The sequence below is a fragment of the Ailuropoda melanoleuca genome, chromosome 12, assembly GCF_002007445.2.
Source record: "Ailuropoda melanoleuca isolate Jingjing chromosome 12, ASM200744v2, whole genome shotgun sequence".
Taxonomy (NCBI): domain Eukaryota; kingdom Metazoa; phylum Chordata; class Mammalia; order Carnivora; family Ursidae; genus Ailuropoda; species Ailuropoda melanoleuca.
In genome coordinates, this window is record NC_048229.1 from 6,643,486 (window position 1) to 6,656,508 (window position 13,023).

Below are 13,023 nucleotides of genomic sequence, written 5' to 3' on the forward strand. Positions count from 1 at the left end.
CTTGCCACTAGTGGGGGTGCTGGTACTGATGCTAAATGTTCTGAGCTTTTTTTTTTTTGGGAGAAGCTGCTGCTTTGGCAAAGGGTTGTAAGGTTAGATGGGGAGATGTGAGGACAGACTGAAAAATCGCTGAGTAACCTTAGTTGAAGATGACAAGCTAATTACAGGAAGTTTTCTCAAATCTCCTCACTTGGATCTGAAATACCAATCAAATCACAAAAATTAATTACTAGAGAATGTGTGGCTAAGGGTTGGTCAACTTTTTTTACATCAAGATTTAATGAAAACCAATTTCTGGTTACTGTTGTCCAGTGCATTTTACATTTTTAAATTTTTTTTTAAATGTCGAACTACTTTAAGCACATACAAACACAGAGAAAATAACACAGGCCTCATGTGTCCATTTTTCCTGCTTGATGGCCTTTGAAGTCCAGAAAATGAAATTGCTTTTACTTACCCATTTAGAAAGTAAGCGTCTGCACTTTCTGCTTTAGATCATGCTGATATTCCAAATTTCGGTTTAGAAAAATACTGTTTTGGCTATTTTAAATAGTCATTAGATTGTACTATCTAGAACTGATGGTGGGAAGTCATTGGCTTCTTAGAATTAACAATAAAAAATAAATAAAAAAAGAAAAGAAAAAAGAAAGAAAAAAAGGAAAACAGCGTTTTGGTTTTTTTTTACCCATGCCTTTATTCCTTTCAGTTTTATTTGGTTGTGTTTGTTTCTCATATGTTTTTTATATTTGTTTTATTTTCTGTTTCTCATTTATTCTTCTTTGTTTCCTTGTGTTGGTTTGCTTCTGCACCATGTAACTCTGTATGGTAGGCTAGTAGCATTACCAGAGAGCTGCAGGGGAAAGAGCTAACACTTAATAACCTTCAGGAAAACTTGAGTGAAGTCAGTCAAGTGAAAGAGGCTTTGGAAAAAGAACTTCAGATTTTGGTAAGTACCTATTGGGAATCGGACTCTCAGGGTTTCTGGTCATTTGAATGGTTCCTGGTTTAAAAACAAAAATCTCTGTAAAGAAGTATTGTACCTCTTCCCTTTATTTTTGGAAGTATTGATTTAAATTGAGTGTGTTAGTCATTGGCTGATAAGTACCTTGAAGGGAATGGGATGAAACCCAAACTAGCAATAAAGGTAGGTATTACTTTTTCCTTTTCTAAATCTATCCTTTGCCTATGGTAAATACACCGCTTTGGCATATGATTGGTTACTTTTGCTAAACACAGGGACCTTCCAAATTATATACCCAGCACATCAGGGTTTCATTTATAATGAGGTTTAGGCTGTGCCTTCTGCCTCCTGTGACAGCAAGCCGGAGAGAGCTGTCCTGGACTGCTGGCACCCTGTGTTAGCACGGCACGGTGCTGTCTAACCCAACGACGTCCAACAATCATTTCTTCCAACTCAGTTTAATCCACCTCAGCAAATTACATTTCTTTTCACATATATCCTCTTGCCTTAATTGCAAGTTGTAGGACATTTTTTTTCTTATCTTTTCTCAACTGTTCTCCCTTCTTCCTGCATCAAAAACTGAACTTAGTCAAGGCTGGCAACATAAGCACACATCATGGGAAAGGAAAGTCGTAGGCTGATGGAGAAACTGGGTAAGAGAAACATGAGTTAGGAAGGGATACTTGTCTTAGATCCTCCATATACCATCTTCTTCCCCGCTTATGACACTTCCGTTCTAGTACTGGAGGTGAATGAGTGTTTGCTTTCTTTTCTTAAATGCCAATATTATGAATTTCTACTTTTTCAAATGTCAAATATATAGCTGCACTGTTCATTATTATAGCTATTGTCCACATATGACTATATGAATTTAAGTGAATGAAAATTAAATTTAAAATTCAGTTCTTCAGTTGTACTGGCCACATTGTAAGTGCTTAAGAGCCTCATGTGGCCGGTGGCTACCATATTGAACAGCACCGGATAGACTGTTTCCGTCATGGTAGATGGTTCTAGTGGGCAATTTTGATATGCAATATTTTAGCTACATTTTGAGAACAAGCTGGCCTGGGAGTCATGATTTTCTAGTCTGATGTCCTTTAAAAAAATGTGTTTTGAGTTCCATACTGTTTCTCTGGCCTCCCTCTCCCCTCCCAAACTTTGAGGACGGTTTACTTTTCTTTAAGTTAGCGTACACCTCTGTGTACTCGGAAGAGAAAATTTGCTGCCTAAGTCTGGCTTTGGGAGTAACGCAGGGGGACGACCTTTGGGCTTTGGTGGACTTGTGTGCCTTCTGTGCCCGTTTCATTCATAATCCTAAATAGTTAAAAATACTCACTGAAAATTTTTCTCCATGTTATCTAGCTCAAAATTCATCTCAGGAAAACCAGGGGAGCGGTTTTTTGTTTTTGTTTTTGAATCTACTGTCATGCTTAAAAAAGAGTAGGTGAGTGGTGGGCCTTTTTGGTTTAAGAAGTAGTTGACATAGTTTCAAGATATTAGGCTCTGATTACTCTCAGATAGAAACTATTTCAGAATTCTGACCACTGTCTTGGTCAGATTTCTGAAGAGAAGTTCTGCTACTTGAGGGTGGCAACATGAGAAACGGCGTACGCACGTACCACATGTATACACAAGCACATACGTGTGCGTGTTCACACACGTGTACAGATGTGCATGCATGCTCGGGCAAGGACATAGGTTTAAACCCCGTTCCCCTGTCACACACATGCACAGTGTACATATGGTAGTACTCGGTGTCTACACATTATAAGTTTTAATGAAACAAAATCGGTCTCATAAAGTACATAGTGTTGTAGTTATAATTGATTGAAACTTTTTGTTTCTTCAATTTGAAATCTTTCTATTCTTAATTCTAGAAAGACAAGTTTGCTGATGCTTCGGAGGAGGCAGTCTCTGTTCAGAGAAGCATGCAAGGTATGTCTTCCTGAGTATGGCTTTAGAGAATGTCAGGTTCTCAAGCTGGAGCTGGCCTCTGGAGTACAGGGAATTGATGGACCTGTAGTCTGACGTCACGCTTCTGGAAGCTTCTGCAGCACACGGTAATGCCAGATTGCACTGGCTTCCTGAAGCCTCAGACTCCCATTAACTTCTTTCTTCTTGTGACTTACAGCTTGTTCCATGTAAAAATTAAGTATACTTGGGAAAAGCATTATCTTACTTAATCTTTAGTCATTGATAGCTGGAGATAGGAAAGAGAGGCCTAGAAAGGGATCCCTGGTGCCTACCTAACCACAGATGCGAGGAGGCGAAAAGACATGCACGCCTGCTTCTCTAGGACCATTACGCAGTGGTTTGATGTGTAGTGGGACTTTTTAGTATTTCTGTCCCGTCACATCCCAAGCATGTGATTTGATTGGGTTGTAAGACTGCCAACCTCTAGATGGCTTATTAAGTATGAAATATATTAAACTTTTAACTTTATCCTCAATAGAAACTGTAAATAAACTGCACCAAAAGGAGGAACAGTTTAATGCACTGTCTACCGAATTGGAGAAATTGAGAGAAAATTTAACAGGTAAGATGTCTCTGTTTACTAAGCACTGAATATAGTAAGTTTCCTAGGATCTGAGATAGCTGTAGTACGTTACAATAACATCTATTCAGGGGTCACTTCTTCACTTGTTACTGTGGTATAATGCGATAAGATACTTGCTCGAGGTCTGTAACCTCCACAAATCCTCTCTGCCCTCTTTTCAAACAAGTCAGAATCCACCACACATCACCACTCCTCCCTCAATTCAAGCCAATCATCATCTTTCCCTTGAGCTGCTGTAACAGCGGGCCATCTGCTCGGCCTGCTTTTGCCATCTTCCCCTTCAGTCCGTTTGCAACACAGCAGCCAGACCCATCCTCCCACTAAGTTGGGTCACATCACTTTTCTGCTCGAGATCACCCAGTGGCTCCCATCTGACTGAAAAACTGAAGTCCTTACCAATGTCAAGCCCTGTTACCTCTCTGATGGCTTCTCCTACTACCCTTTCCCTTGTTCATTCTACTCCAACCATATTGGCCTTGTTAGTAATACTTGCATGTCAAGCATTTTTGTGCCTCAGGGCCTTTGCCCTTGCTTTCCCTAAGTCCCTTCAGGTCATTACTTAAATGTCACCATTCAGAGAGGGCCTGCCTAAGATTTTAGCCTCCCCAACTCCTCCTTGGTTCCTTTCTCTGCTTGTATTTTTCCCTCTTAGCAATTAACACTATTTTTATACTATTTGTGTTTGTTTCTTAGCAATTAACACTATTTTTATACTATTTGTGTTTGTGTGTTTTTGATCTTGTTTATTATCCGTCTTCTTGGCTAGAATGTGATTTTCATGAGGGCAGAGATTGCTATATGCAAATATTCCCAGAACAAACCTTGGAATACAGGATGCAGAGAAACTTTTGTTGACTGTAACACTGTGGTGCTTTTTTTTTTCCTATATATATTCAGATATGGAGGCAAAATGTAGAGAGAGAGATGAAAGAGAAGAGCAGTTGATAAAGGCAAAGGAAAAGTTGGAAAACGACATTGCAGAAATAATGAAGATGTCCGGAGATAATTCTTCTCAGCTGACAAAAATGAATGACGAATTACGTCTGAAAGAAAGGTACGTATGAATGGTTATAAGGGCGCCTGATTTAGGTTCACCTCTGAAGTGTGGTCTAGGAGGGAGGGGGGCCAAAATTCAGGATTGTTCTGTTTTAAAGTTTCCTGTCACTCTTCCTTTGCCTTTATCCTTAAACCCGCTACGGAACCTTCTAAGTAATAAGTATTGTAGACTCTTTGATGGCTTGTAAAGAAAAGGCAGTAGTTCACCAGGGGCAGGAACATCTTTCACAGGCAGCTAACGATATTTCCAGCCTGTTTCAGTGTAATGAAGGGTAACCCGTATTGCACGCTAGCCAGGTACGTGCCCTGCACTATGCAGACAGCTTTAGTAGAGTGTGCTTTCTGATTCTCCTAATAATCCTGGGACGTGAGTGTATTCTTGTTCCCATCTCGAAGAGAAAGGAATTGAGACTTCATGAGGTGAAGTGACTTGCCTGCGGTTTCAGGCCTGGACAGGCGGATCCCGGAGCCCTCGCTGCTCATCAGCACTGCCTTGTACTCCCTCCACGCTACCGCTCCGGTCGTCTCCACCTCCCTTCCTGTCTTTATTCTGACTATTGTTGTTTTGATCTTTCTTTTCTTTTAATAGCTGCCAGATAAAAATCAAATGTCTTATTTGGTAAGGCAAAAACTTTAAGACGACATGTTAGGGCTGTGAGAACCATGATTCTGGAAGTGTGACTAGTTGGCAGTTAGGTTTACATCCAGCCGTGCACCCCCACAGTTCAGCATTGGGGGGTGGGGTTGGCGCCTGGGCTTTGGTTGGCCGCCTGTGGTCAGACTTGCTGTGGAGGGGCGGAGCTGCACAGGTGGTTGTGGCCTGGTGCCCCGGGGAGCTCCACCTCTGTGGGTGTTGGACAGGTGTGCGACCCAGAGGGACCATCCAAGTTTCCCTTCCGTTCCTGGAGTCCTCTGATAGCCCATTCTCTAGGTTTGTGTCCCACGTCTTCTGTACCTCTTATTGAGCCACATTGGAATCTCGAAGCTAGATCTTCAAGTTATCACTTGTCATTTTGTATCTTGTGTTCTCAAGGGCCACTAGAATGAGTTTTTGATAATCTTGTCTGCTGAAATTTTTGAAACTTACTAAATAATTCATTTCCTCGTCTATGTTTATTTTTCATTCATTTCTGCTTACTGATCTATTGACATAAAATAACCTTCGCAATTACAGTAGTCACTCTAAATAATGTATTTATAACTGTCTCAATTAGTAAAATTAGTCTTCAGGACAAGTCAGGTCATTTTTTTTGTTTATTTCAGATGTTTTAATTACTCATAACTTATAATAATTAATACAATTATGAATAGTATCTAAGTATAAGTCTGGAATTTAAAGCATTCTTTCGAAAACTCTGACACCTTGTGTTGAACCTTGTTCTAGAAATATAGAAGAATTACAGCTAAAACTTACAAAGGCTAATGAAAGCGCGAGCTTTCTGCAGAAGAGTATGGGGGAGGTAACTCTCCAAGCAGAACAGAGCCAGCAGGAAGCAGCTAAAAAGCACGAGGAGGAAAAGAAAGAGCTGCTGAAGAAGCTGTTGGACCTGGTAAGGAGAGAATGTATGAGACTTAAGTGCTGGCAAGGAAGTTGAGGGTGGTGCAGCTACGGCTAGGAGACTTATTGCTTCCCTCGGGGTTTCTGCAGGAAAAGAAGATGGAAATGAGCCACAACCAGTGCCAGGATCTGAAGGCCAGGTTCGAGGAAGCCAGTTGTGAGACAAAGGCGAAGCATGAAGCCACGCTACAGAACCTGCAGAAGATGCTGTCGGACACGGAGGAGAGGCTGAAGGCTGCGCGGGAGGAGAACAGCGACTTGATGCAGGAGATGGCGGAACTGAAAAAGCAAGCCGACAAAGCCAAAGTATGTCCTGGGAGAGGATCACGTTGCTGCGTGGCATCAAGGCTGCAGTGGGGTGTACAAAGCAGCAGCAGATGGGATGGGTTGCACCGACCTTTACAGATGCTAACCTCCGAGCGCACGGCAGGATGGCGAATTACATTTTCCTGGCTTCCAGTGCTTTCTGCCAGCTGCTGTTCCTTCTCAGGGGTGGCGGTGGCTATCATACAGGTCTTTCCCCTGAGTGTACTGTGTAGCCATCACCCCCCTCCCCTGCGCTGCTGGCTTCCCAGCTGTCACAGAGAGTTTCGTGTTGCCTGAGCGCTCTCTGCCTGCTTGCAGGAGACTCTGTTGTGGCCTCTAATCTTGGCGATTGCTGCCACCTTGCACCGGGGTTAGGCGAGACCTCTTGCACCCGAGCAACAGGCTGAGGCCAAGTGAAGCAAGTGAGCGCTGGAGAAGCAGGGCTCCTGTGGGGCACTTTAGGAGTGAGGGCTCTAGAGAGGGCTTTTAGATATAGTCCCCAGAAGGCACTCGAAGCTCCCTGGCAGGGAAGCTGGAGGCAGGGGCTGTGAGGGAACATCCTGTTATTAAATAGAGTAGAATTTAATACATTGAATTTCATTTTATGGTGTCAGGATTATCTCTGCAACCTGGTATATTTTTTGACTCTGGTAACTTAATGAAGTTCAACCATCCTACCAGCGTTTAACTTTTTCCTGCCACCATTGAACTTGCTCAAAGAAAAGTAAATACTTGTCTTTAATTATTTTTAATGTTTGTCTAGGAGTTCAGTGAAAAGGAAATGCAAAAGAGCATATATGAGACTTGAAACAAATCCCACCTGAAACTCGTTAATTCAATTGGACCATGACCTAACACGTGCCATGTGTGTATACACGCACCTTCTCTCCTCTCCGTGCCACCACCAAGGCTTCGTCCTCTCCCTGTAGAACATCTCCAGCTTTATGAGCCATTTAACACTGGATATAATTTCCAGATCTTTTGTCTTTGTGCTTCCTTTTATCTGCACAGACTCCACTTTTTTAGTGTTTCCCTTACGATGTGGCAGTCTGACCAAACCACAGCTTTCCAGTAATTTGTGTGAAGGGTCATTAATTTTGCTTGCTGGTGTTGTAAATTTTTTTTTTTAAGATTTTATTTATTTGACAGAGATAGAGACAGCCAGCGAGAGGGGGAACACAAGCAGGGGGAGTGGGAAAGGAAGAAGCAGGCTCATAGCGGAGGAGCCTGATGTGGGGCTCGATCCCAGAACGCCGGGATCACGCCCTGAGCCGAAGGCAGACGCTTAACCACTGTGCCACCCAGGCGCCCCTGTAAATTTTTTTTTTTTATTTTTAATTTTTTACAAGGGTCATTTGGTTAGGATTGTTCCCCTTCCAAAGTTGTCTCGATATCTGATTTCTGTGGATTTCATTGTCAACAATAGTGGCTCACAGACTATTTTAAGAATCTGATGAAACCTTAAGGTGTTCCCCCCTCCCGGGGAAAGCTCATATGCTCAACAAGCTTTTATAAAAGATGTCAGGAGGTTCACGGAGCCCACAAAGTTGCTGTGTTTCCTAATTGAAGAGCCAGTGATCCGTAAGCTCTGCTGCTCGAGGCACTAGCTGGCCACGTTAATTTGAGTTTGAATTTGTTAAATTTTAATAAATTACAAATTTAGCTCCTCAGTTGCACTCAGTGCACTTCACGTGCTCACCAGCCACACACGTGATCAGTGGCTACCATATTGTGCGGATAAAGAGCGCTCACACCACTGCGCGAGGTTCTGGACAGTGCTGTTAGAGACGATGTGGTCAAGTCATTTTATAAACCAATTTTTTTTTAAGAAACCATTTATTTTAGTCACCAAAGCCTAGCAATTGGTCTGTACTTTTAATAAGTTCTATGTAATATTGGGATTAAATTGGTCAGGCCAGTGACTGTCCTTTAGAAAGTCTAGGTCTTGTAGTTAGTTTGAAAAGCAACAGTTTATTTTCCCTCACCCTTCCCCCCCCTTTTTTGGTTAAAATATACTCACTTTTTGTAGTTCTCTGGATTGTATTTTTTAAAATTCTTTTCTGAATTCTTCCTACAATAGAAATAAATGGGAAGTTGGAAGGGCAGGAAAGAATCTCATGCTCTGATGTCAAAGTCAAACTACTGTTTTTGTCTCATTAGATACCACTCAGGGATGATTTTAAAAGTGTTGCAAAGAAAAAATAAACCAGTAGTTAGACCAGCACTTTGCAAAGCTAAACCTGCCTTTTATGGGCTCTTTTCATCTGGTTTTCCCCCCTTGTTATCCATATAGCTTCTGTGACATGTATTGTAAAAAAAAAATTCAAACTTTTACGACTTAGGTTACATTAAGTTATTTGGGCTCGCATTTGCCTGCTTGATTTCATTCTGTTTCCATTCTTTCCACCCTTTGTTTCTGTAGTCGCTAACTTATTTGTTAACATCAGCCAAAAAAGAGATTGAACTAATGTCAGAAGAGCTGAGGGGTCTGAAATCAGAGAAGCAGCTTCTTGCACAGGAGGGAAATGCTTTAAAGTTAGAAAAAGGTTCACTTTTATCAAAGCTGGTAGAGGTGGAGGCCAAAATAACTTTACTCCAGGAAGATCAACAGAAACTGTGGTCGGTAAATGAAACCCTTCATTTGGAAAAGGAGAAAGTCTTAGAAGAAAAGCAAGATGCTGAAAAGCTTTATCAGCAGGAACAGTTCCATAAGGAATCTTTGGCTGTTGAGAGAGAGCAATTACTACGAGAAATCAATACTGCGCAGGAAGAACTTCTGAAGATCAGTATGGAAAATGACTCTTTGCAGGCTTCCAGAGCACGCTTGCAGGCACTCGTGGAACAGCTCCAGCTCAGCAAAGATACTTTGATTGCTGAGTCTAAGAAGGATCGGGAAGAAAAAGATCACCTGGAGGATCATATCAAGAAGCTCGTTACTGAAAACCTTGCCTTGGCTAAAGATAAAGATGGAATTATTCAGAAGCTCCAGAGCTCTTATGAGGAGCTAGTCAAAGACCAGAAAACCTTGGTGCAGGAGATTGAAGATCTCACGACTGAGAAAAAGTCAGCTTTGGAGAAGCAGTCAGGTCTTGATAGCATGTGCATAGCCTTAAAAGTGGAAAGAGAAAATCTTCTCCAAAGCAGCAAAGATCTGCAGTTTGAGAAGGACGTGCTTCTTCAAGATCAGGAAAAGCTGAGCGCCAGCCTGGAGGCCGCCCTTCAGATCAAGCAGCTGCTTGGCACGGAAGCCAGTGGGCTCCGCACGCAGCTGGACGATGCCCAGCAGGCTCTGAGGAAGGCTGAGCTGGAGATGAGGCAACTTCAGGCTACAAACACCAGCCTCACCAAGCTCCTGGAAGAAATCAAGACCAGTCGGGAAATCACAGACTCCGAGTGCATCCAGCTTCTGCATGAAAAAGAAACCTTGGCCTCATCTGAGAGAAGACTCTTGGCTGAAAAAGAAGAACTTGTAAGTGAAAACAGACTCTTTGCTGAAAAACTGAAGAAATGCTCGGAAGAGGCCGCCTGTATCGAGAGGAGCCTGAACGAGAAGCTCACTTACCTAACTTCTGAGAAGGAGGTGGTATGTCAGAAAATTACTAAGCTGAAAAAGCAGCACGACAGTCTCTTGAAGGAAAAGTCTGTCCTGGAAATGCAAAATGGAGATTTGCTTGCAGAAAGAGAAAATTCCATGAAAACCATAGGAGACCTCAAAAGGAAATATGATCAAGAGTCTGCCAATAGAAGAATCATAGTGCACGAGAAGATGAAACTCCTTGGTAATCTTGACACTCTGAAGAAGGAGCTTCAGGAGAGGAAAAGGGAAAACCAAGAGCTGGCAGCCGCCAAGCACGAGCTCTCTCTGATGCTGAAAGAGGCCCAGAATGCAAGGAAGAGTCTAGAAAAAGAACACACGAGCACCCTGCAAGCAAAGGAGAGCCTGAATGCCGAACTTCAGGCGTGCTGTTCTGAAAAGAGCATCTTGCTGAGGGACGGGCTGAACCTGCAAGAAGAGTGTCAGAGACTAAACGAGGAGATCCACACGATGCAGCAGTCCTTCCTCCTGGAAAAAGAAGCCAGAGCACAGGAAAACGAGTCGTCCTTATATGAGAACAATAAACTTCACGGGAGGATGGTGCTCCTAGAGCAGGAGCTGGAAGAGTTAAGAGTGTGTTCTAAGCAGCTGCAGTCCGAAAATTTTGTGCTCGTCCAAGAGAAGACCAAGTCAGAGCAGAAGGTGGTAGAGATAATTAAGGAGAAGGAGCTCTTGAGTGCAGAAACGGCTCGGCTCGCTGCCAATATAGAGACTCTGAGGAGCGATTTCACCACCTTGTCCAAATCCAAGTTAGAGCTGCAGGAACTGCACAGCTACCTCACCAAGATCCTGGACGACCTCCGGCTGAAGCATGAGATGACGCTGGCCGATCGCGTGAAGGCGGTGCAGGACAACAAGAACCTCCTGGCTGAGAAGAGAGACATGATGCTGGCCAAGGAGGAGCTCCTGAAGGAGAAGGAAAAGCTGGCGGAAAGTTACTTCATTCTTCAGAAAGAGATTAGCCAGTTGGCCAAAACCAACAGCCATATCTCAGCCAACCTCCTAGAATCTCAAAATGAAAACCGTATTTTGAGGAAAGACAAGAGCAAGCTCACTCTTAAAATTAGAGAGCTCGAGACTCTTCAGTCATTTACGGTAAAATGGGAGGGTCAGGGACCAGGCCTGGACTACTAACCCTGTGCACTAACTTCCTAGCAGGCCCGGGTGGCTTGTCTTCGTGGCCACGTGAGGAAATGCACCCCACTTAAGCAGCTGCTCGTATGTCTCAAGCTGTTTGTTTTGAAGGGACAATTCTTTACTAAATCTCTAATTGTAGTTGTCTCTCTCCATTGGAAAGAATTGTAAACTGTGAATAAAAAGGATACATTTTTTTATTTAGGGAGAAATTTTCTTGAAAAAGTCAACTGTGGCTCTTAAAGCATTTAAGAACAATAGTAAAATGGGCACATAGTGAAACATAGTATCTTCTGTTTGGCTTTTAACTGCCTGTGTCTGTCCTTGTCGAACTGGAGCACTCCAGTGAACTGTCCATGGCTGGTGGTAGGGAAAGCATAATGCAGAATTCCCATCAGCTTTATTAGACCACATGAAATTCTAAGCAAGTGCCTAAAAATATTTTAATTTCTTTTTTTATGAAAAACAAGAAATAAAAAATTTTATTTTTTATGATTATTTTGATATCTTACCAGCTAAGGATTTGTGTCCATATGCATATGATCTTTTTTATTCACAGCCATGTTTATATTCATTACCCACAACTTCTCTCCCAGACTTTTCCGTTTAATGCTTCTCATTAAACACTTGAGCCTTATGTTAATAATTGCCCAAATAATTTTTATTTTTACTTGAGAAATTCCCAACCTAAATGGCAAGTGATTCAAAAGCCCCAAATCTGAAATAGCAAGAACAGTATTTCAAACATACAGCAAGAAATATGATGAAGGGAAAATTCAGCTACGTAAGGATGTTACTGTTCATTATCACTGAACGTTTCACTCAAACATAGGTCAGAATGATGAGCGTGACTGTCAGAATAACTTTGGAGTTTGGAAGATGTAGGTTTGGAAGTACGCACGTTGCATGTTGCAGTTGGCTTATTTGAAGATTGGCATGAAAAGGGTCCGTAACTTTGTTCCCCTTTCATGGCTCGGTCTGTTTGTCTCGGCATTGGATTGGTGACTGGTCCTTACCCTTAACCCACAGACAGTGAGGGCTGCCTGAGCAGCACAGCCTGAGTGTCCCTGACGGGCTTGCTGAGGGCCGTCCTCATTTCTCACGGTGCTTTCTTGTGTTCAGGCTGCTCAAACGGCAGAAGACGCCATGCAGATAATGGAACAGATGACCAAAGAGAAGAGTGAAACTCTGGCCTCCTTGGAGGATACCAAGCAAACAAATGAAAAACTACAGAATGAAGTAATCAGATTTAAATGGCTTTTTGTACAAAGGACAGCTTACCAACTTCATGGAATGTTTGATCACTAACTCAGGATTGTTTATTTTTTGAAGTGCGGCCTCCTACAGGTTTGATCTATGTTAGTGGAGTCACATGTACACCAGAACCGTGATAATATTAAATAAAGTGTATGACTTCATTACTCATTTAGTAGGGTCAACCTTTAAAAAAAAAAAAATGAGGGGAAAACCCCGATAGCATGGCTTTCTATGGTAAGTTCACTGATGGAGCTGATGAGAGAGGTACTTGTAACACTCTCTCGTTTTTGTATCTTTGATCTGAAATCACACACATTTTTTTCCTCAACTGTCCCAGCTCGAGCCACCAAATTCTACTCCTCAGCCCTGAGTTTGACATAGGCCTTTTCTTGGCCTCATTCAGTCCTGGTTCCCTTTTGTGTCCTTTCCAAACAGCCACTTCTGGGTCTCAGACAGACTTGTGGCATCGAGATCACTTCGATTCTGTCCAAAGTAGCATATTTCTCATTCTTCCTGGACCCGTTTTTGATCCCTCTCCTCCCCACTCCCAGCTCATACCAAGTATTTCTTTCTTTGGGAAGCAGTTACCTCTGAATCCT

General features: G+C 42.5%; 1 protein-coding gene across 14 annotated transcripts in view; it reads left to right on the top strand.

Annotated features, from left to right (window-relative positions):
• CLIP1 (CAP-Gly domain containing linker protein 1) overlaps nucleotides 1-13,023 on the top strand; it is a 96,581-nt gene that overhangs the window by 50,077 nt on the left and 33,481 nt on the right. For 9 of the 14 annotated variants that reach the window (XM_019800661.2, XM_019800666.2, XM_019800702.2 and 6 more), the window contains 7 exons: nucleotides 830-946; nucleotides 2,839-2,896; nucleotides 3,414-3,497; nucleotides 4,416-4,572; nucleotides 5,959-6,124; nucleotides 6,223-6,438; nucleotides 12,290-12,406. In XM_019800661.2, the coding sequence (XP_019656220.1) occupies nucleotides 830-946; nucleotides 2,839-2,896; nucleotides 3,414-3,497; nucleotides 4,416-4,572; nucleotides 5,959-6,124; nucleotides 6,223-6,438; nucleotides 12,290-12,406 (915 nt within the window). The remainder of the gene's footprint in view (nucleotides 1-829; nucleotides 947-2,838; nucleotides 2,897-3,413; nucleotides 3,498-4,415; nucleotides 4,573-5,958; nucleotides 6,125-6,222; nucleotides 6,439-12,289; nucleotides 12,407-13,023) is intronic. The other 5 variants (XM_019800696.2, XM_019800706.2, XM_019800717.2 and 2 more) reach the window with 2 other exon arrangements.